Consider the following 24,625-nt stretch of genomic DNA (forward strand, 5'->3'; position numbering starts at 1 on the left):
AGCCAGAGACATAGGCTTTAATTATTTTTAGACAATGTATATTCATAAACAGAAAACATAATCGGATACGCTCTATCGTACAAACAAAACATTTATTTTCCAATTCTATTTTCTTGAAGTTTTTGGTAGCTTAAAAAAATAAACAGCGCTGAAAAGTAAATTGAAATTTTACTTGAACAAAAATATTTTTAAAATTCGTTTAACATAATAATCTGGAATTTGTATTTGATTACCCAATCGGGGCACTTGCAAGAAGAAATTTGATTGGCTGCAATCTGGTGTCGAAGGTATACAAATATGGCGGACGTAATTGGGTTAGGAGCTAAAATGTCTTAACACAACTATACTGTAAATGCTGCAGCGAATGACATCACAACAGGACGCAATATTTAATGTTATAGAAGTAAGAAAACAAAAAATATAGTTTTCGACATACATCTTCCCAGATCGCCAATAAAACTGTGTTGATGACAGTAAACAAATAATTATGATGTCCTGGAAGGCTATTTTGATGTTTACTTTGACGCATTTCCCGGCCCATAAGCCTTCTATCAAAATATGAAAATACACCCAGCAGACTGCATGATCAGCTGGATTAAGATGACAAGTAGAAAATGTTGAACCAACCAAGGATTTATACCCTACAAATCCCTGAACCAATTGTTCCCCACAATGTTGATGTAATGAACATCTACATTTTGTACCAGGGGTTTATCTGGGTATTTTTGGAAAAAGGACCCTGGCCACTTTTGGGAATTTTTTTACACGATTTATATAGAAATTGGGAAAACTACAAATAAACCAGAAGTCAGTTATAGTATGTATCATACATATTCATTAGAAATTATCTTTTTTTGTGAAAATAAAGAAAAACTTCAATACATGATTCATTGTCATTTATACTTTTATTTTTCTGTCCTTTTTGTTTTTAAATGTCTCAAGAAGACGATCAAGCTTATCCTCTGACAACTCTGCTCTGTCACTGGTACCCTCTAAACAAATTCTCATAATTGACTCTAATGAGCTCTGGCCAAGTTTAGATCATCATTTGAAATTATATTGTCATTGGAAGAAACATCAATAACATCGGTAACACTTTCAATTGATTCAGTCTCAGATAACGCTGCCTCTGACTCATTACATGCAGTTGTGGCATTGTCAATTACAGCTCTTGGTTTGAAAAAAGATAAGATTTTACAGGATTTGTTGCCGTCGGTGTTTTTCAAATTCTTCACATAGTATTTACTATTGTGAGACGACATGTTTACAAAAGGAAAGAAGTTAACAAATATTTTATTATATTATCAAAATTTGGGGCTTCTTAAAGCGCACATGTGATAAGGATTTCCTGCTTTTTTACCTTTAAAGGGAAGAGCGTAGTTTTGGAAAGGCTTAATTGCGGATTTCAATCCGGACTTTTCAAATATGAAATTTTGACTACATTTGGGAATTTTTACACCTGAAATTGGGAAAAATATAGGGGTTTTGCCATTGGGAATGGGTCCGAATACCGGACTCAGTGGAATGCTAGAAAAATCCATGTGTACATTTCACATAAAAGGTCCATCAACAGACAAAACACTAAGACAAAATGCCTGTGTTTTCACCATTTAGATTCTTGGTGTTCAGACAAAACTGTACAAAAGCAATGTGCTGTCAGCCTTTATCAAAAATTAAACAGTTTTGCAGAGCTCCAGATAAGCTGCGTAATTGCGTGATGACGCAATACAAATAATAAAAAACCCAATGCAATTGCCCATTGCAGGGTTTAATAACTCAATCAATTCAACGGAAAACCCAATTATATGCCAAAACCATGAGTTCTCAACCCTTTTATTAGCTACCGTATGCGTTATTTACCCTTATCTGTTTACAGTCGTCGCATAAATCTATTTTTATAGTATTTATAATTGGAAATTTCCTTTCGTTCTAAAAATAGATACTTGCATCAAGTAGCTGAAATGGGTCCTTGTTGGAGTTTTCAGTTGCTCAATAGGTACACATGTTTTTGAAAACATTTTGATCTTCTCTGCGTTTATCCAATCAGCGTGTATCATGTAATCATATTTTTTTCGCATTGCATGGGATTTATGTATTACATTGAATTAAAACGAAAGTGAATGTCCATTAAATATATTGAATAGAAGCATGTTGTCTGCTTCTTTTGAAAAGCTGAGGGAAAGTTATGATAACAAGACTCAGCCAGTGTTTTAGGAAGTGTCCATCGAACGCACGGGTGTGTGTGCGTATCTTAACGAGAACATTGCTAATAAACATGGGGTTTCATCAAAAACGAAATCAGTTGGAAAAAGTGAAAGGCCAAATCAATTATGAAATGATAAAGAATCAAAAACCAAAAGTTCTAATAAAAGACAACTAAACCCAGATTTATGTAAATTGAATAAAACACCAAAGTATAATTAGAGTTTATATACTATTTTTTTTCATTTTATGGTTAATTAATGAATACACACACAGGCACTTGTCCCAGAATTTATTATATAACGGTATAAGACGAGTGCCTGTGAATACACATATCCATTTTTGTGAGAAAATTCAAAACTGGCAGTAGGTTTGAAATGGGACACAAATTAAACCTACAATGACTCCTGAGTGAATAAACCAAATAAAACAGCTAGCAAATAACCCTAACCCTAAACCAAATAAAACAGCTAAACAAAGAAAGAAACATATTTAAGATGGACAAAAATCTGGGGTTGATACTGCCTTAATATTCAATATTGTGTTGATGAAAAAACCCAATACATTAAGGAGCTTGGTGGTGAAATCCCAATTTGATATTAACATGAGGGGTGAATTGGAATTGATAATGCAATTAAAAAACTTAATCACCCAATTACATAAGAAAATGGTGGGTAAAAACCCCAATTTATGAATTCTTATCTGGAGCTCTGAGTTTTGTCTATGCTAAAAAAAAAAATTTCATGATGTAAAGACACCGCTAATTTTGTAAACATGTACATGTATTGATGAACCCTAACAACAGTCAGTGCAAAAAAAACCCCTAGTAACATGAGCTCTGTAGAAATTGTACCAGTATCTGTCACATACAATACCATTGCTATTTGTCCGCCATTACTGGAAATCACTTTGTACCACTTTGGGGCAAATTACAGCCCACCCACCCCACCCTGTGATCACCTACATTAGATTTAAAGGAATTGATATGATACAGCAACAGGGCTACACTCATTTGCAGAACTCACACCCTCAAAGTGAAAAGGGATTAATATAAGTTGCAAAACTTGTTTCCCAATTCACTATAAATATATATGTTTAAACTAAGCTCATTTGCATATAATTTGCACATTTTTGCAAATAAATGAAAAATTAGACATTTTCTGAAAACAATTCAGCGTGGTAAGGGTTAAGATTAGAGCCAAACAGACTTGCCCTATGTGGGGTTTTAACTCACAACATAAGTGTTGACAGGCTAAGGATACAGTAGATGAACTACTTAGACCACTCAGCCACCAAGGCTTCTTTGTAAGCAGAATATATTGTTAAAATATAGGCAATGTCACCTCATGCATCATTAGTCCTTATAATTATGACATCTTGAAAGACTTAAACAAATAAAAATTGCTGACAATTTTTTCTTACAAACTCAAATTTACTGAATGTTTGATCTATTTTATCCAGCAATCTAATATATGAAGTTCAGTGTGTAGAATTACATGTATGTTATGCTATCTGAAAGTGAAGGTTCTTGTAATGTGTTGGAAAAGATAATGGCGAATTATGTCATAGTCATCACTGGAGTTTTTACTTATTGTTTCGCCTGCTATGACTGATAGATCAATGATATATATTTATATGAAGTTACATTTATGGCTTGATATCTCAGTTTGTCAACCACCTTCAGGACCTGTCCACCAGATCATGGTTTAGTGACTGAATTGATAACCAATGTTGGTGTCCATCAGATTGTCTTTTTCAGAATATTATGTCTACACACGAGACTAATTTGGTCAACAGTTTATTGTGGTATGGAACCATTTTAAAGCATTCACACTGTCACATGACTGGCAGGCATATATCATTTGTCTGTGACCTCATTTTCATAGTTCATTGGTCAAAATTATTCAGGTCTTCTTTCAAGATACTATTAGGGGCATGAGGAATAGGTCAACTACATTTGGTGTATGGAATGTTAAAAGGGTTTATCTGACCTTGACCTCATTTTCATGGATCTTGAATAATGATTTAAATCTATACATGGATGTTAATAACTTCAAACCTTACAAAATAAAAAAAGAATACCATAATGTGTCTTTCAATAGCAATTTCTTAAAATGATAATTCATATTTAATATTTTATATTTACTATCTTGAAGAATAAAGAGCAGGAAAGCTCAAGAAAGAATGGGTCTCCAGGATTTTATGACAGTGTTCAGTAATTTAGATCCTTCATGTAAAGGATTTGTCACCTCACATCAAGTGTTAGAATTCTGTCAATCAATTTACCACAGCAGTATATCAGTTGAGCAAATTGAACATGCAATAACACAGATATGTGGTTCTACATCATCAGGAAGAGTCAGTAGACAACAGTTTATAGCTGTTCTTGAAGAAATTGAACGCAGGCGTTCAGTAGAAGAACAAGCTTATTGGGACTTCCAAGCTTTAGACTATAAAGGAACAAACAGAATTTCGTTAAAAGATGCCTTGATGATGTTTAGAGAGTTTCATGGAGACAGATTCTCATTGTATACATGGAAAGAGTTTTTGCAATCCCGAGATGATCCTGGTGAACAAGTTTACTTTGATGAGATAAGACTGTGGTTGTGTAATTACCCTTCAGGTGAACCAGCTTCCAAAGATCAGATAACTCAGGAAGAAGAGCAACTAATCAAAAGGCAATCTACACATCAGAGTGATACAATCAATAAGTTAAAGCAGATTCAGGTAAATGTTTTAAAAGATAAGTGTGTCGTATTCACATTTGTAAGTGCATGTGTAAAGCTTCCAAGGAACTATAACTTTTATACTATGACTTATCATTATGCATTTAAATATCTTTTCAGTAACAGTATCTTAAATTTCTTTTACAGCCGATTTCATTGAGTTTGTAGCTAAAGGTAATCTTTGGTTAGCTTGCTTGTTAGCTGAACCGTGAAGTGATTATTAGGTCAGGTATACTATGTATACCGTCCTTTTGAAGTAGCCTAATCCAACAGACAGACAGATTGATTATCTGCTGGAGTAGTCTACTCTTAAAGGAAGGTAGTTTACCTGAACTTACAAAAGACTTCACTGTTCAGTTAACAAGCAAGCTAACCAAAGATATTACATTTGGCTTCACGATATTTGATATTTAATATCATCAAACATTAGATTATTTCTGCAACCAACCAAAAATATTTTTGCACATTCTGATTATTTGATTTCTTAGAAACAAAACCTGAAATTGATTCATGCTAATGATAAATCAGTTTATTGATAATACCACTATAATGGTATAACAGTACTGAGTTGTCAAGTTTTTCAATACAGGAATAAATTACATGTGTATGACACATTTTAAGGATACTACTCTAACAACATGAAAACAGAAACTTTTATTGTTTTAAGAGATAAACTTCTTTTATCAAATGTATAGAATATGTACATGTATTTATCTGACCCAGTTTTGTGTACCGGCATATATTTTAATTGTATGTTTGAAGGACGACAAAGAAGAAATACAAGAGTACTTGGATAATGCTCAGTACAATGCACAGAGAAGAAGAAATAAGTAAGCATAAATAACAATTGTGACTTTGTCATTGCAATTTAAAGAAAATCATTCAGCTTTGAATTGTTGAATTGTAGACTAGAATTGTCTGTTATTTATAGTAAAAAATGTCACAGTAAAACTGAGTTTTCCCCCTTGATTTTTTAATAGCACCAGGGTTAGCAAGCCCCTTTAGCGGTTGAATTTGAAGCAGTTTATTATTATGATTTATTTACTTGTATGATAAAGCTTGATAGAAGATTTTAATTTTGTAGATGGGACAGACAAGGACTTGAAGCGATGTTATTTGATGATGGTTTGGAAGCAGACGACGACACAACATCTACTAAGTCGAAAGATACAATTACCATGAGTGATGTAAATGATGCAATGACACAGAAATATGATAAACTCAAGCCTAAACTGCTGTGGGAAATGGCTAAAATGTCTGCAGGTATAACAGTATTGTCTGTAGATTAATGTGAGAAAAAAGATGATTAGTGTTAGATATGACAAATAGAACTTTGTGAAAAAGCAAATTTTCCATATGTATATGAACAAGCTTTACTTAGTCTTAAACTAATTTTTAGATTAGACATCAATAGTCAGAAGAATGTTTTATGCATCGAATTTTGATCTAACAAAATTTTCAGACTTTTTTGCTTTAAGACCAGACTTTTGTATATAATTTTAGCAATGGAAAGTGACAGACATGAGATTTTCCAGCAGCTAAGTCGTGAAGAGAAACAGTACAGTAGAGAAGGTAGTTTACAGGATAGAATAGGTGGATTATCTGGTTCTCGTCTGGACCTTATAGCCACACTGACAGGTTTAATGGGTGAAGTCAAATCATATGACTTAAAGAGAAAAGAACAGGCAGAGAAAAAACGCGAAACACTCCGACAACAAGGCATGAAAGAACAGGACATTGATAAAGCCATACAGACAGAGTACCAGGGAGTTATAAGTGGTAAGATTTAAAAAGGCTCTTCAAATATTATCATTAGTTTTGGTGGTTTGTTGGCATTTTTACCACATCTCCTTTATAAATCTTAAGATGGAAATAAGGTCGTTTGAGAATAATATTATAAAGCTATGATTAATGAAATGTAAAAAAGTCATGGGAACAGAACACCAGAGAGTCATGACCAGTATTTTTACAGATGTAAAGAAAGATATGTCAACAGAAGATCAGGGATATGTGGAAAGAGCAAAACATGGTAACAGCAGACAAGTTTTCAAGAAGTATATTGTTTAATATTAAATTATTTTTGTTTCAAATTCATAACATTTAGGGAGTTGATTATTTTAGTTTTATAAAACAACAATAACTACATTCATGTCTTATGGTCAGTGCAAGAAAAATGTTTCTTTTAAATGTCAGGAGATACAACATGTGGAGCTACCTTAATTAACTTGATAGAAAGATTTAAGCTTGAGAAGGAAGAAACAATGATGGCAGTTAAATCTAGAGCCAGTATGTCTTCTGTTGCTTTAGAGAATGAATATTATAGGTTACTACGACAACACTTGTTACTGACAGATGAATGGGGTTTCCCAGCCTTGGCCATGGCAGTAGGATTAGCAGAGAGGCCACAACAATACAGATCACCCAAGTAAGAAAAATGTTATGCATGATATGGGATAATAAAGTCATAAGAGTACAAATATTTATTTGTCTGTTTTCTTTTAGGTAAATTTATTACATACTATGTGATCAAGTTCTAATTACCATGAGTAGTTTCAAGATGCAAGAATATGTTTTTTTCCTTAAATCTGAAGGTACATTTTTAACAAACAAAATTCATGTATATATATATCAATATCAATGTATTTCCTAAAATTTTTTTAGAAAGACTTTGGTAAGATTGATACCCCTGCTGGCTGTAGAAAAATATGCATTGCTGCTTGTCTTAAGGATAGAAAAAAATAGATTTTAGTAGACATACTCAGCTCTGTAATGCACTATGATGTATATTTGAATTCATTATTTTAGAGGGAACGATTGGGACAGGAATAGAAGTGAACAACTCTCACAGATTCAGTTGGAGGACAGGAAGGGGAGAAAACTCCAGCACACACCTGCTGATTTAGTCGACACCAACAAATTAGATGATTTGGGTTTGACAGATTTAAAGCAGCATCTTATCAAGGAAATTGTACAGAAACATTTCTATGAAAGAGAGGTATAAATAATTCCATAAAGCTTTTTATCATTTAAGCACTTTCTTTGTGTTTTTGGTTCATTTTAGTTAAATGGATTAAAATACATGATTGACTTGTGCCTTTACAGATCCCTGATACTATCATCAATATAGCACAATGAATGTGAAACAATAGACATAACAAAATATGTAATAACTCAAATACTACTAGTTATATTCCATGACAACATGAACATAAATGACACACACAATTTAAGTACATGGATTGGAGTATTTAAACCAAATGCTACTAAATTTTGCTGATGTATAAAGAGTAAATGAGGTGCCACAGTAAATCAAACATTTCAACCTGTTCATAACACTTTTATTATTTATTTAATGATGTGTATATCAGGTAGCAATTTGAGTTCAGACAAATTTATCAAGTTCCATGAATCTTATGATGAAAAATTAAGAGAAAAAAAACTTGCTTTTGTTTTTATTGTTATTTGTACTTTGTATATACCCTGTTTATTTTTGTAGGCAATGATAAACATGTTACAAGGTAGAGAGAGTGAACAACAAAAGAAGAAAGCTCATCAGATGAGCAGTCAGGAGAGAAAGAAGAGACTAAAAGTTCTGAGAAATCAGCAGATCAGTTGGTCTCAGTCCAACTCAGATGACACTCAACATTTACACCAAATCCTTACTGAAGGTAGGTCTCAATCTAACTCCGATGACACTCAACATTTACACCAAATCCTTACTTAGGGTAGGTCCCAATCTAACTCCGATGACACTCAACATTTACACCAAATCCTTACTTAGGGTAGGTCCCAATCTAACTCCGATGACACGCAACATTTACACCAAATCCTTACTTAGGGTAGGTCCCAATCTAACTCCGATGACACGCAACATTTACACCAAATCCTTACTTAGGGTAGGTCCCAATCTAACTCCAATGACACTCAACATTTACACCAAATCCTTACTTAGGGTAGGTCCCAATCTAACTCCGATGACACTCAACATTTACACCAAATCCTTACTTAGGGTAGTTCCCAATCTAACTCCGATGACACTCAACATTTACACCAAATCCTTACTTAGGGTAGGTCCCAATCTAACTCCGATGACACTCAACATTTACACCAAATCCTTACTTAGGGTAGGTCCCAATCTAACTCCGATGACACTCAACATTTACACCAAATCCTTACTTAGGGTAGGTCTCAATCTAACTCAGATGACACTCAACATTTACACCAAATCCTTACTTAGGGTAGGTCCTAATCTAACTCCGATGACACACAACATTTACACCAAATCCTTACTTAGGGTAGTTCCCAATCTAACTCCGATGACACTCAACATTTACACCAAATCCTTACTTAGGGTAGGTCCCAATCTAACTCCGATGACACTCAACATTTACACCAAATCCTTACTTAGGGTAGGTCCCAATCTAACTCCGATGACACTCAACATTTACACCAAATCCTTACTTAGGGTAGGTCTCAATCTAACTCAGATGACACTCAACATTTACACCAAATCCTTACTTAGGGTAGGTCCTAATCTAACTCCGATGACACACAACATTTACACCAAATCCTTACTTAGGGTAGGTCCCAATCTAACTCCGATGACACGCAACATTTACACCAAATCCTTACTTAGGGTAGGTCCAAATCTAACTCCGATGACACTCAACATTTACACCAAATCCTTACTGAAGGTAGGTCCCAATCTAACTCCGATGACACGCAACATTTACACCAAATCCTTACTTAGGGTAGGTCCCAATCTAACTCCGATGACACTCAACATTTACACCAAATCCTTTCTTAGGGTAGGTCCCCATCTAACTACGATGACACTCAACATTTACACCAAATCCTTACTTAGGGTAGGTCACAATCTAACTCCGATGACACTCAACATTTACACCAAATCCTTACTTAGGGTAGGTCCCAATCTAACTCCGATGACACTCAACATTTACACCAAATCCTTACTTAGGGTAGGTCCCGATCTAACACCGATGACACGCAACATTTACACCAAATCCTTACTTAGGGTAGGTCCCAATCTAACTCCGATGACACTCAACATTTACACCAAATCCTTACTTAGGGTAGGTCCCAATCTAACTCCGATGACACACAACATTTACATCAAATCCTTACTTAGGGTAGGTCCCAATCTAACTCCGATAACACTCAACATTTACACCAAATCCTTACTTAGGGTAGGTCCCAATCTAACTCCGTTGACACTCAACATTTACACCAAATCCTTACTTAGGGTAGGTCCCAATCTAACTCCTATGACACTCAACATTTACACCAAATCCTTACTTAGGGTAGGTCCCAATCTAACTCCGATGACACTCAACATTTACACCAAATCCTTACTTAGGGTAGGTCCCACTCTAACTCTGATGACACTCAACATTTACACCAAATCCTTACTTAGGGTAGGTCCCAATCTAACTCCGATGACACTCAACATTTACACCAAATCCTTACTTAGGGTAGGTCCCAATCTAACTCGCTGACACTCAACATTTACACCAAATCCTTACTTAGGGTAGGTCCCAATCTAACTCCGATGACACTCAACATTTACACCAAATCCTTACTTAGGGTAGGTCCCAATCTAACTCCGATGACACTCAACATTTACATCAAATCCTTACTGAAGGTAGGTCCCAATCTTACTCCGATGACACGCAACATTTACACCAAATCCTTACTTAGGGTAGGTCCCAATCTAACTCCGATGACACTCAACATTTACACCAAATCCTTACTTAGGGTAGGTCCCAATCTAACTCCGATGACGCGCAACATTTACTCCAAATCCTTATTGAGGGTAGGTCCCAATCTAACTCCGATGACACTCAACATTTACTCCAAATCCTTACTTAGGGTAGGTCCCAATCTAACTCCGATGACACTCAACATTTACACCAAATCCTTACTTAGGGTAGGTCCCAATCTAACTCCGTTGACACTCAACATTTACACCAAATCCTTACTTAGGGTAGGTCCCAATCTAACTCCTATGACACTCAACATTTACACCAAATCCTTACTTAGGGTAGGTCCCAATCTAACTCCGATGACACTCAACATTTACACCAAATCCTTACTTAGGGTAGGTCCCACTCTAACTCTGATGACACTCAACATTTACACCAAATCCTTACTTAGGGTAGGTCCCAATCTAACTCCGATGACACTCAACATTTACACCAAATCCTTACTTAGGGTAGGTCCCAATCTAACTCGCTGACACTCAACATTTACACCAAATCCTTACTTAGGGTAGGTCCCAATCTAACTCCGATGACACTCAACATTTACACCAAATCCTTACTTAGGGTAGGTCCCAATCTAACTCCGATGACACTCAACATTTACACCAAATCCTTACTGAAGGTAGGTCCCAATCTTACTCCGATGACACGCAACATTTACACCAAATCCTTACTTAGGGTAGGTCCCAATCTAACTCCGATGACACTCAACATTTACACCAAATCCTTACTTAGGGTAGGTCCCAATCTAACTCCGATGACGCGCAACATTTACTCCAAATCCTTATTGAGGGTAGGTCCCAATCTAACTCCGATGACACTCAACATTTACTCCAAATCCTTACTTAGGGTAGGTCCCAATCTAACTCCGATGACACTCAACATTTACACCAAATCCTTACTTAGGGTAGGTCCCAATCTAACTCCGATGACATTCAACATTTACACCAAATCCTTACTTAGGGTAGGTCCCAATCTAACTCCGATGACACTCAACATTTACACCAAATCCTTACTTAGGGTAGGTCCCAATCTAACTCTGTTGACACTCAACATTTACACCAAATCCTTACTTAGGGTAGGTCCCAATCTAACTCCGATAACACTCAACATTTACACCAAATCCTTACTTAGGGTAGGTCCCAATCTAACTCCTATGACACTCAACATTTACACCAAATCCTTACTTAGGGTAGGTCCCAATCTAACTCCGATTACACTCAACATTTACACCAAATCCTTACTTAGGGTAGGTCCCAATCTAACTATGATGACGCGCAACATTTACACCAAATCCTTATTGAGGGTAGGTCCCAATCTAACTCCGATGACACTCAACATTTACTCCAAATCCTTACTTAGGGTAGGTCCCAATCTAACTCCGATGACACTCAACATTTACACCAAATCCTTACTTAGGGTAGGTCCCAATCTAACTCCGATGACACGCAACATTTACACCAAATCCTTACTTAGGGTAGGTCCTAATCTAACTCCGATGACACACAACATTTACACCAAATCCTTACTTAGGGTAGGTCCCAATCTAACTCCGATGACACGCAACATTTACACCAAATCCTTACTTAGGGTAGGTCCCAATCTAACTCCGATGACACTCAACATTTACACCAAATCCTTACTGAAGGTAGGTCCCAATCTAACTCCGATGACACGCAACATTTACACCAAATCCTTACTTAGGGTAGGTCCCAATCTAACTCCGATGACACTCAACATTTACACCAAATCCTTTCTTAGGGTAGGTCCCAATCTAACTCCGATGACACTCATCATTTACACCAAATCCTTACTTAGGGTAGGTCACAATCTAACTCCGATGACACTCAACATTTACACCAAATCCTTACTTAGGGTAGGTCCCAATCTAACTCCGATGACACTCAACATTTACACCAAATCCTTACTTAGGGTAGGTCCCAATCTAACACCGATGACACGCAACATTTACACCAAATCCTTACTTAGGGTAGGTCCCAATCTAACTCCGATGACACTCAACATTTACACCAAATCCTTACTTAGGGTAGGTCCCAATCTAACTCCGATGACACACAACATTTACATCAAATCCTTACTTAGGGTAGGTCCCAATCTAACTCCGATAACACTCAACATTTACACCAAATCCTTACTTAGGGTAGGTCCCAATCTAACTCCGTTGACACTCAACATTTACACCAAATCCTTACTTAGGGTAGGTCCCAATCTAACTCCTATGACACTCAACATTTACACCAAATCCTTACTTAGGGTAGGTCCCAATCTAACTCCGATGACATTCAACATTTACACCAAATCCTTACTTAGGGTAGGTCCCAATCTAACTCCGATGACACTCAACATTTACACCAAATCCTTACTTAGGGTAGGTCCCAATCTAACTCCGATGACACTCAACATTTACACCAAATCCTTACTTAGGGTAGGTCCCAATCTAACTCGCTGACACTCAACATTTACACCAAATCCTTACTTAGGGTAGGTCCCAATCTAACTCCGATGACACTCAACATTTACACCAAATCCTTACTTAGGGTAGGTCCCAATCTAACTCCGATGACACTCAACATTTACACCAAATCCTTACTAAAGGTAGGTCCCAATCTAACTCCGATGACACGCAACATTTACACCAAATCCTTACTTAGGGTAGGTCCCAATCTAACTCCGATGACACTCAACATTTACACCAAATCCTTACTTAGGGTAGGTCCCAATCTAACTCCAATGACGCGCAACATTTACACCAAATCCTTATTGAGGGTAGGTCCCAATCTAACTCCGATGACACTCAACATTTACTCCAAATCCTTACTTAGGGTAGGTCCCAATCTAACTCCGATGACACTCAACATTTACACCAAATCCTTACTTAGGGTAGGTCCCAATCTAACTCCGATGACACGCAACATTTACACCAAATCCTTACTTAGGGTAGGTCCCAATCTAACTCCGATGACACTCAACATTTACACCAAATCCTTACTTAGGGTAGGTCCCAATCTAACTCTGTTGACACTCAACATTTACACCAAATCCTTACTTAGGGTAGGTCCCAATCTAACTCCGATAACACTCAACATTTACACCAAATCCTTACTTAGGGTAGGTCCCAATCTAACTCCTATGACACTCAACATTTACACCAAATCCTTACTTAGGGTAGGTCCCAATCTAACTCCGATTACACTCAACATTTACACCAAATCCTTACTTAGGGTAGGTCCCAATCTAACTATGATGACGCGCAACATTTACACCAAATCCTTATTGAGGGTAGGTCCCAATCTAACTCCGATGACACTCAACATTTACTCCAAATCCTTACTTAGGGTAGGTCCCAATCTAACTCCGATGACACTCAACATTTACACCAAATCCTTACTTAGGGTAGGTCCCAATCTAACTCCGATGACACGCAACATTTACACCAAATCCTTACTTAGGGTAGGTCCAAATCTAACTCCAATGACACTCAACATTTACACCAAATCCTTACTTAGGGTAGGTCCCAATCTAACTCCGATGACACGCAACATTTACTCCAAATCTAATGAAGGTAGGTTAACAAAACCAAAATTTGCTTCAAAACTTGAATTTTTTTTCCTCATCTGTTGTTGATTTATTATATTTGTTGGATTTCAATTTTCATGGATTCAGGGACAAAAACAAATTTAAATATTCAATGAATTACAATTTTTTTTTAAAAGTATGCACACTTTGCCAAAACCATGAGATTAAATATCACAAATATGCAAGTTTTCATTAAACCATGAAAATTGGTACAGACAAAAAAAAGAAATCTACAGCAAGATGGAAATTTGGTAGAGCTGGAACCATCAATTTTGACATTTGCAATTTGACAAATTGAATGAAGATTCATGTGTCTTGTTTACAAATAATTATACCTTATAGGTCTAGGTGAAATCAAAATACTAAAGAGAGAATAGTAATCATGCTGTCTCGACATTTCAGTAATATTTGTCCTTGAATATATTTTTTAGCTGTAGCACTATACTGTGAAGTAAGGAGAGAAGAACTTCTTCCAACTGCTAGCATTGTAACAGATAATGTGGTAGCAGAATGTGTTCTTGCTGACCTAATACAAAGACAGGAAGTAGAATATGAAGCAAGTTTGGAACAATTTGTTTCAAAACAGGTAAGCATTATAAGTTTTTGTTTAATTTATATGGTTATCTTCCAAATACAACTCTTAACAGTTTCTAAGTTTTTGTAAGTTAATAATTGCTGTTAATTTTAATTATGAACTATCTATAGTTGATCTGTCTATAGTGATTGAAATTTATGTCTTTTATGGTTTGTGAGTGGGTAGAGAGCTTCATTCTGTATTATTTGATTTTGCTGTATTTTTTATATTTTTGGCTTATTTATCTCTATCAAATTGTAATTATTTTGGCTCTGACAGGTTTTTTTTTAACAGTTTGGCATATATATAATAAAGTACTTTTTCTTTCATTTTACCAAAATTGTATTATTATGAATTCATAACCTGCTGAATGATTTATAAGTAAAAATATACATGAAAAAGCTAGCATAAAATGTGATATATTAACTTTTGTCTTTGATAGGTTAAATCTGATGTGGTATTTTTGATAAAGAAAGAAAACAAGATGCGTATTAAAGAACACTTTGATAATATATCTTTTGTTGCCCTTGGAACCATCGAGATCTCAGCAGAGGACAAAGATTATGTAGATGCTTTAGATGTTAAGTATGATACCCTACGTAAAAACATTCTCAGGATGGGATTAGAATATAAGATGGGCACTGAATGGAAACAGTAAGTTTATTATAGATTCTTTCTATACTGAACTTCTTATACTATTCCTGTTGAAACAATTGTTTCTTTTTTTTAAAGAAATTGGAATATATTCCTAAGTTTGAATTGGTTGTATTAGTTTAAAACAATCGTAATTTTTATTCTTGTTATATATTGATATTTTTTTATTTGTAAATAAGTATTTAGAGTTTAAACTGAAGTTTTAGTATATTGAAAGACTTTTTGTCTGTTTTGAAAAAAAACAATTGTTTTTACAATATTTCAAACACAACAATATAGCCTTTTGTGCTGATAAGGCATAAAGTTATCACCAATCAATCAATCAGAATTAGACCTTCAAAATATACGTTACTCTTATTTCCCCACCAACAAAAAGGGAAAGAGAAGTTTAAAAGCTGCTTAGAAATCAATTACTTAAATCAATAGAAAAAATAATCTTCTAATCTTTTAGAATATTAGCTGTTCTTTGAAAAATGCTATTTAACAGGATATTTGATATATTTTGTTCTTGTAAGTTAAAGACTTAGTTGTTAAGAAGTGCTTCAACACAGAGTAATGACCCCCCATCAAAGGGCTTAAAAAGGGACTAGTATAAAACCATTCAAACCAGAAAACCAACTTTATCTTACTTTAATCCAGATACATATTAAAACCGCATTCCTACTTTTAGACTTAATGAAAAGGAAAGAAAGAAGCATATAAAAGAAAAGGAAAAGGAAGAAAGAAAACTAAGAGGGTTGGGACAGTTGCAGGATATGGAAAGTCTCATTGGACCAAAATCAAAGGTATTTTTCCTCATACTGTATAAATTGTAGGTTTAATCAGTTTATTCATAAAATTTGTTTTGGTTAAACTATTATGATTGCGATCACTTATAAATATAGACTTTCTAATTAACAAACAAATTAACTTTCACTTTTAGTCATTACCTTCACTTAGGCAGCTTATTGGTGAAGAAAAGACCGAATATGAGAAAAGATTACAGGAACAGAGAAAAACTGGACAAAATCAAGGTATTATTATAATCATTCAATTTATCCAACACTAAGAGTATATATAACATATATTTCAGCTTCACATGAATTAGGTGACTCAGAGCCTACCATGGGCACTGGGTCATAATTGATGTTTGTATGATGATCTCCAGATAAAAAAAAAAGAGTCAATATATCTTGCTGGATTGCTATCTTTTGACATCTGAAGCATTTTTAAAACTCATATATAATAAGTGTTTTCTATAAAAAGTGACTTTGTTTAAAGTTGTAAAACTAATTCAAAGTAATTTGTAACTTTTCAGTGCTTAGCTTCAATATACAATGTTATTAATGATCTGTGTTCCCTTATAGCAGATGAACCCCCTGCAGAGAAGTTCCCTCATATGAATGTTTTGGCTGATCTGGTACCAAGATATGACAATGAACAGGAAGCCTTGTTAATATGGTTAAAATCCACCAGTACCAAACAATTACCAGTAAAAACACAGAGACTCAAAATTGTACTGCTGAAACTAGAAACATTTTGTGCACAATTGGAAGAAGATTTTGAAGTTTCAGCTCTCAGTGTTGGGTTAATTGAAAGATTAATAGCAGCTCTTCAAAACAGGTGAGACATATCATTGACTTCATATTATTCTGCTGGCTTACGTTTCAAAAAAATCTTACGCTTAAAATTGATCGTATTCTTACACAATTTAGTATACTAACAATCAATTTTAGTCATAGGTTTTTTGGTGATCTGGTGCCGAAATTGCTTTCAAATTATCAAAACTTTGTCTTGGTAGATGATACTTATTTAAAAGGTACCAGAAGTGATATGATATATGAAAATATTAGTAACTCAATAAATTTTCCATCTCTGTGAGTCGACTTTGTATTCTTAATTTGTTAAATCGTAATTTTGCAATTATAATCTCAACCAAATACTACACAACCTGTCGAATGGAGCAGCCCAAACCAGTAAATATCCCTCAAAAAATAAATATTCTCAGAGTTAAATATAAAAAATTACTGTATAGTCGTTTAACTATATGGCCCTGATCACTTATTAAAACCAGTATTATTTTTTTCAATAATAGCAAATTTGAGTTATCTCCCATGTTATTTCACGAGAATCAATAAAGTCGATAAATTATAATATTATTTTTATTTATGCGTATTTTATCAAAAATAATAAAGCACGTGTAATAGTAAATAAATATTTAATAGCCAAAACAAAATATATCAAAAGGAATTCTAGAATTTGTAAACAAGATTTTGTTTATGTACCCATTCTGGAAATTTTAAAATTTTCTTTAGTCAAATATTGACAATTTGTTTTCCAGTTGGCTTCTCTTCCCATGAAATTCCCTCTACCTTTCATCAACTGCTGCTGTGCTATTCTTCCTCCTCTAACATTTCCCTCATCAGGGAAACATTGTGGTGTTTTGCCACATTTGTTCACTTGTGAAATAGAAATTGAGCTGGATTATTGCTGCCTTTAGTACTTGTGTAAACTAAAAATTGGCCAATGGCAATGGGTTGTTATGTTTTATGAATTGCTATGGTACATGTTAGAAAGTAACTTTACATACAATTCGTGCACAATATCTCACCGCCTCCTGCACCATAGGTACAAAAGGTTAAACTTGAAATGACTCTTTTAAAGGAGTAGTGCTAGTTTTTAGACGTTATTATGGCCACGCAACAAAGTTGTCGGTGCCATATAGTTTTACCCTTGTCCGAAATTCCAAAATTCTGTCATTCCAAATACAACATACATTTTAGACAAATACCTGAGCAAAAAACATCTGCAAAGTGATGTTTTATAGCATATTTGATAGATTTACTAAATTAAAATTTTATCTTTAATGACCAATTGAGATCATTTTTAAATACATGAACAGATTTAATCAACTGAAGTAGACACAATAGTGTTAAAAAAATGTCAAACATCTTTATCAGATGTACTTCAAATTTAAAACAAAATAAGCTCTTCAAATTTTTGATTGCATTTCTTTTTAATCAACAGGCATCCAAAAGATCAGAGTCGACAGTATGATTTAGCTATGAGGAGAACTCGACTTAGATTTGCTAATTTACAACAGAAAGAACCAACCAAAAAGAAGGAAAAGTCATTAACACCAGAAAAAGGTAATACATGTACTTACATATTATTTTAAATATGCAGAAGGGTTATAGAATAAACCCTTAATCACAAAACAGGGTAAACAGTTCTCATAAAGGATTAATGCATCAGATTTTTATCTGCCTGAAATAAAAATTAATAGTACAATATGTATAGCTTTACTTCAGAGAGTGTAGAGCTTTTGACTATCAATCTCTGTCTTGGGAGACTTGAACTTTGACAGGTATCTGAAAACTAATATACTGCAAATTTATTATCATTCGTGGGATACCAATTTTCATAGATTTCGTGGCTGCACATGAGTCATGAATTGATATTTTCAAAGAATTACAAACTTTCTATAGGCATATGGCTATATGCAGACTGTTGTTATACCATGAAATCCTATATGACATGATATTGATAGTTTTTGTCGAGCCTTCGACTTTAGTCGAAAAAGCGAGACTAAGCGATTCTCAATTCCGGCGTCGGCGGCGTCCACAAATATTCACTCTGTGGTTAAAGTTTTTGAAATTTTAATAACTTTCTTAAACTATACAGGATTTCTACCAAACTTAGACAGAAGCTTGTTTATGATCATTAGATAGTATCCAGAAGTAAATTTTGTAAAAATAAAATTCCATTTTTTCCGTATTTTACCTATAAATGGACTTAGTTTTTTCTTTGGGGAAACATAACATTTAGTTTTTTCTTTGGGGAAACATAACATTCACTCTGTGGTTAAAGTTTTTAGAATTTTAATAACTTTCTTAAACTATCCTGGGTTTGTACTAAACTTGGACAGAAGCTTGTTTATGATCATTAGATAGTATCCAGCAGTAAATTTCGTAAAATTATAATTCCATTTTTTCCGTATTTTACTTATAAATGGACTTAGTTTTTTCTGCGGGGAAACATTACATTCACTCTGTGGTTGAAGTTTTTAAAATTTTAACATCTTTCTTAAACTATCCTGAGTTTGTACCAAACTTGGAAAGAAGCTTATTTATCATCATAAGATAGTATCCAGAAGTAAATTTTGTAAAAAGATAACTCCATTTTTCTGTATTTTACTTTTAAATGAACTTAGATTTTCTTCCAGTTAACATTACATACAGTCTGCAGTTAAAGTTTTCAAAACATTTATTTGATTCATTAACTATCCTAGATTTTTACCAAACTTGCACAGAAGCTTCTTACAATCATAAGATAGTATAAAGAGGAATATTTTTATTGAATTTTTTCATCACTTTTGTTGAGCCTGCTATTTACAGCAAAAGTAGGCGAGACACTGGGTTCTGCGGAACCCTTACAAATTTTATTATAATTTGCATACATAACTTTTTGGACATGGTCACTGGGGAAACTGCTTGTTGTAATCATGACAACTCTTACAATTTTGACCAAAATATTGATAATGAAAAGCAGGAGATCTTTTTTTTTAAATCTGAAGGGCAAAATGCAATCTATAACACTAAAATAATGAGGTCCAATTTATCAGCCGTCATCAGGTAAAAACGACAAATCAAAGAATTCAACTTTATATATAGCTAATATAGGACAATGGTGTAAATTAAAAATTACACCACTCCAGACCCTTTTGTTTTCCACATAATTATAGCGAACCCTATTGAACCTTTCTATAGATTCACCTGCAAGTTACCTGTCCATTTAAACTTTTGGCAGTTCTATTGTCCCATCTAACAAATACAACAGGTATTGTTCTCTGTATAGTTTATTCACTCAGACCTTTAAATTTCTTCTAAGAGAAATATATCACTCATTGATTAATCTACCTCAGTAGAAAATTTATCTGCTAAATTGATAGAAATTACATGTTTCACAGAAAAAAAATGCCTGTGATTTCGTGTTTATTAAACATTTATATTATTTTTTTCAATATGTTCAAAATAAATAATAACTTAATCATAAACAGTTTGTTTTTAAAATAAAAAGTATTGTTCATATGAAAATTTGCATTTTTGTCGAGCCTTCGACTTAAGTCGAAAAAGCGAGACTAAGCGATCCTACTTTCCGTCGTCATCGGTGTCGTCGTCATCGGTGTCGGCGGCGGCGGCGTCCACAAATATTCACTCTGTGGTTAAAGTTTTTGAAATTATAATAACTTTCTTAAACTATACTGGATTTCTACCAAACGTGGACAGAAGCTTGTTTATGATCATAAGATAGTATCCAGCAGTAAATTTTGTAAAAATAAAATTTCATTTTTCAGTATTTTACCTTTAAATGGACTTAGTTTTTTCTGCAGGGAAACATTACATTCACTCTGTGGTTAAAGTTTTTAAAATTTTAATAACTTTCTTAAACTATCCTTGATTTGTACCAAACTTGGACAGAAGCTTGTTTATGATCATAAGATAGTATCCAGAAGTAAATTTTGTAAAAAAATAAATTCATTTTTTTCCGTATTTTACTTTTAAATGGACTTAGTTTTTCTGCGGGGAAACATTACATTCACTCTGTGGTTAAAGTTTTTAAAATTTTAATTACTTTCTTAAACTATCCTTGGTTTGTACCAAACTAAGCCTGAAGCTTGTTTATGATCATAAGATAGTATCCAGAAGTAAATTATGTAAAAAAATATACATTTTTCCGTATTTTACTTTTAAATGGACTTAGTTTTTCTGCGGGGAAACATTACATTCACTCTGTGGTTAAAGTTTTTAAAATTTTAATAACTTTCTTAAACTATCCTTGGTTTTTACCAAACTTGGACTGAGAAGCTTATTTATGATCATAAAATAATATCCAGAAGTAAATTTGGTAAAAAGATAACTCCATTTTTTCTGTATTTTACTTTTAAATGGACTTAGGTTTTCTTCCAGTTAACATTACATACAGTCTGCAGTTAAAGTTTTCAAAACATTTATTACATTCATTATTTAACTTTCCTAGATTTTTAACAAACTTGGACAGAAGCTTCTTACAATCATAAGATAGTATCAAGGGGATAATTTTATTGATTTTTTTCCTCATTTTTGTTGAGCCTGAGATTTACAGCAAAAGTAGGCGAGACACTGGGTTCCGTGGAACCCTTACAAATTTTTTAGTTTTTGTTTAGTTATAGAATACTTTTAAGAAGGCCTTAATATGTAAACATCCACATTTTTAGGTTTTTTTTATCAATTTTTTTTTGGAAATAGGAATAATGTTAATTTTTTTTAGGAATCAACTTTTATTAATGTTTGAATCAGTGTTTACATTCAACAGATTGAAAATATAATACATTCAAACTCATATACAGTTTTTTATAAATAGTACACATGTTATTTCCATCTAATTTAGCAGATAAAATTTTTACTCAGGTAAATTAATCAATGAGTGATATATTTCTCTTAGAAGAAATTTAAAGGTCCTGGTGAATAAACTATACAGAGAACAATACCTGTTGTATTTGTTAGATGGGACAATAGAACTGCCAAAAGTTTAAATGGACAGGTAACTTGCAGGTGAATCTATAGAAAGGTTCAATAGGGTTCGCTATAATATTGCCAGTAATTAACAAGTTCCGGGTCGAATCGAATACTGATACCAATTATATTCACCTGTTACCTATTACCTTATCTGTACATTCTGCATCTGACAGGCGCACCACCAAACGGTGTATTTGATTTTGCTATCATAATCACAGGGTTGACACTACTAAATTAAATAATTTGTCAAATTGTTCCCTATTGTATGATTTGTAGTATTTTAATCAGTAAGACTTTCTAAGATAACAATAGGAATACTAAAAATCTGGACTTAAAATAAGCATATAAGTACAGTTTTCAATTTGTTAGCGGGCATGACGTAAAACAGTGAATCAAAGAACTCAACTTTATTGGACAATGCTGTTGATTAAAAAATACATAATTCCAGGAACTGAATATTACCAATAATTGATAAGTTTCAGGTCAATGGGTTCAAACAGAAATATTTGAAAGCAGAGAAAACTGTGTATCTTATAATCAGCACGACTTTATCAGATGACATTACCAATACTAAAATAAGGCTTACGTGCATAGTTATATACTTGAATTCAGTCAAGGACCCGCATATCACAGGTGTGTTCTAGTGTTTATATATAAAAAAGAAGATGTGGTATGATTGCCAATGAGACAACTCTCCACCAGAGACAAAAATGACACAGACATTAACAACCAAAGGTCACTGTACAGCCTTAAGCATTGAGCAAAGCCCATACCACATAGTCAGCAATAAAAGGCCCCAAAAATACAATGTAAAACAATTCAAACGAGAAAACTAACGGCTTAAATTATGTACAAAAAATGAATGAAAAACAAATAAGTAACATATAAACAAACGACAACCACTGATTTACAGGCTCCTGACTTGGGACAGGCACATACATACAGAATGTGGCTTTCATTGGCCTCTTTCTTTCTTTTCGTCAATTTTAAGTTTTTTGATAGTTCAGAAAAAGATTGATCCCACCAATCAATAATTTAGAGTTGATACTGAGCTTGAATTTTATTTCTAGGAGATTTAACTGGATGGCAAACAGCTTATCTGTATGAAGTGATGAAGAGACATCTAGATGAGAGAGAACAGTTACTGAAGTACTTACAAGACGAGTCAATCACAGAGCTAATGGAGGCTGCCTCAGAGATGTCTGCTGACGAGAGGAAGACAAGACTAGCAGAACTTCAGACAAAAAGGAGGAAATTAGATTTAGCCAACTCAGGTGAGACAAATTGTAAAAAAGTTACAAAGTGTATGAAAAAACAATGTAGCAGAGGGGGCATTAAATTTTTTCCTTGTCCTTCTGTACATCTCAAAATTGATTTGTGTTCTCTTACTTTGGCTTCAACCAAATTATATGAAACGTATTAAAAGATTGACATGAGAGTAAATTGTTTTAACAGGTGACAAAGAGGATTATATAAGTATCCTAGAAGAGGCAGTAGCAATTAGTGCTATTGGCAGGAAATCAGGTAGAACATCAATGGAGGAAGTCACTGTGACAACACTGAGAGATTTACAGGACAGACAGGATAGAGAACTTGCAAAATTGTTACAGAATATAGAAAATGTAGTAAGTATCAGAAGCATACATACAAGATCATACATTTATTTAAAAAGAACCAGTTCTTGCATGTTTGTCTGTTAACACAGTTGTATTGTACAATGTATTGTAAAACTAAAAAAGAAGCTTGATTTCATGTTTATTTCAAGGTCTCAGATCAGAAACCCATTATTACAGATTTTCATCAAAGAGCTACTTTCTTGCAGCCATTCTTTAACTGAGGTTTGGTCCACTAAAGTTAATGAAGACTAATCTTTTTAATTTTATACTTATGTGTCAAAGGTCTATGGCACTTAATAGTGCCTTTGTTATAAAAAAAATGCCGTAATTTACAAAAAAGATGAATGAATACCTTCCAACTATTAGATCATTTCTGAAGCGTAGAACTGATATGAATAAAATATATAATGGTACCGTAGAAGAAGTAAGTAAAATAAATATCATTTATGTATTTCAGACTGAAGAACAGTTAGAAACTAAACTGGAGGAAGAAAAGGATGCCAGACAACAGGGAACAGTTCACAATGTGTTTGACATACTTACACAGACAGATGATACTGTCAAAGAAGATGAACTTATCATGGTAAACTTTATAAATTTTATTCTGTGACCTAAGCACAGAGAGATGTCGGATTATTAATGCCCACTTGTAGCCATAAAAGTCAGTTTTGATAGAATAGAGAATGTGTCAAAGAGACAACAATTCCACCAAAGAGTAAAAAAACAGCTGAAGGACACCAATGGATTTTCAACACACAGAGATAATCCTGCACCTAGAGGCACACTTCAGCTGGCTCCTTAACAAAAATGTATTCTAGCTCAATGAAAATGGACATCATACTAAACTTGTAAACATATAAATGAACTAAAATTAAAAAACACACAAGACTAACAAAGGCCAGAGGCTCCTGACTTGGAACAGGTGCAAAAGTGTGACATT

General features: G+C 34.0%; 1 protein-coding gene across 3 annotated transcripts in view; it reads left to right on the plus strand.

Annotated features, from left to right (window-relative positions):
- The first annotated feature begins 239 nt into the window (after positions 1-239).
- The window catches only part of LOC134684705 (trichohyalin-like), a 70,904-nt gene continuing 46,518 nt past the window's right edge, over positions 240-24,625 (plus strand). For 2 of the 3 annotated variants that reach the window (XM_063544028.1, XM_063544013.1), the window contains exons 1-17: positions 240-403; positions 4,359-4,929; positions 5,691-5,758; positions 6,013-6,191; positions 6,432-6,707; positions 7,122-7,353; positions 7,734-7,923; positions 8,425-8,596; positions 14,737-14,891; positions 15,322-15,533; positions 16,204-16,318; positions 16,456-16,546; positions 16,880-17,135; positions 18,540-18,661; positions 23,140-23,343; positions 23,525-23,694; positions 24,143-24,268. In XM_063544028.1, the coding sequence (XP_063400098.1) occupies positions 4,387-4,929; positions 5,691-5,758; positions 6,013-6,191; positions 6,432-6,707; positions 7,122-7,353; positions 7,734-7,923; positions 8,425-8,596; positions 14,737-14,891; positions 15,322-15,533; positions 16,204-16,318; positions 16,456-16,546; positions 16,880-17,135; positions 18,540-18,661; positions 23,140-23,343; positions 23,525-23,694; positions 24,143-24,268 (3,111 nt within the window). In that variant the 5' untranslated portion in view covers positions 240-403; positions 4,359-4,386. The remainder of the gene's footprint in view (positions 404-4,358; positions 4,930-5,690; positions 5,759-6,012; positions 6,192-6,431; positions 6,708-7,121; positions 7,354-7,733; positions 7,924-8,424; positions 8,597-14,736; positions 14,892-15,321; positions 15,534-16,203; positions 16,319-16,455; positions 16,547-16,879; positions 17,136-18,539; positions 18,662-23,139; positions 23,344-23,524; positions 23,695-24,142; positions 24,269-24,625) is intronic. The other variant, XM_063544021.1, reaches the window with a different exon arrangement.

This window comes from Mytilus trossulus, chromosome 1 (genome assembly GCF_036588685.1).
Source record: "Mytilus trossulus isolate FHL-02 chromosome 1, PNRI_Mtr1.1.1.hap1, whole genome shotgun sequence".
In the NCBI taxonomy this organism is placed as follows: Eukaryota; Metazoa; Mollusca; class Bivalvia; order Mytilida; family Mytilidae; genus Mytilus; species Mytilus trossulus.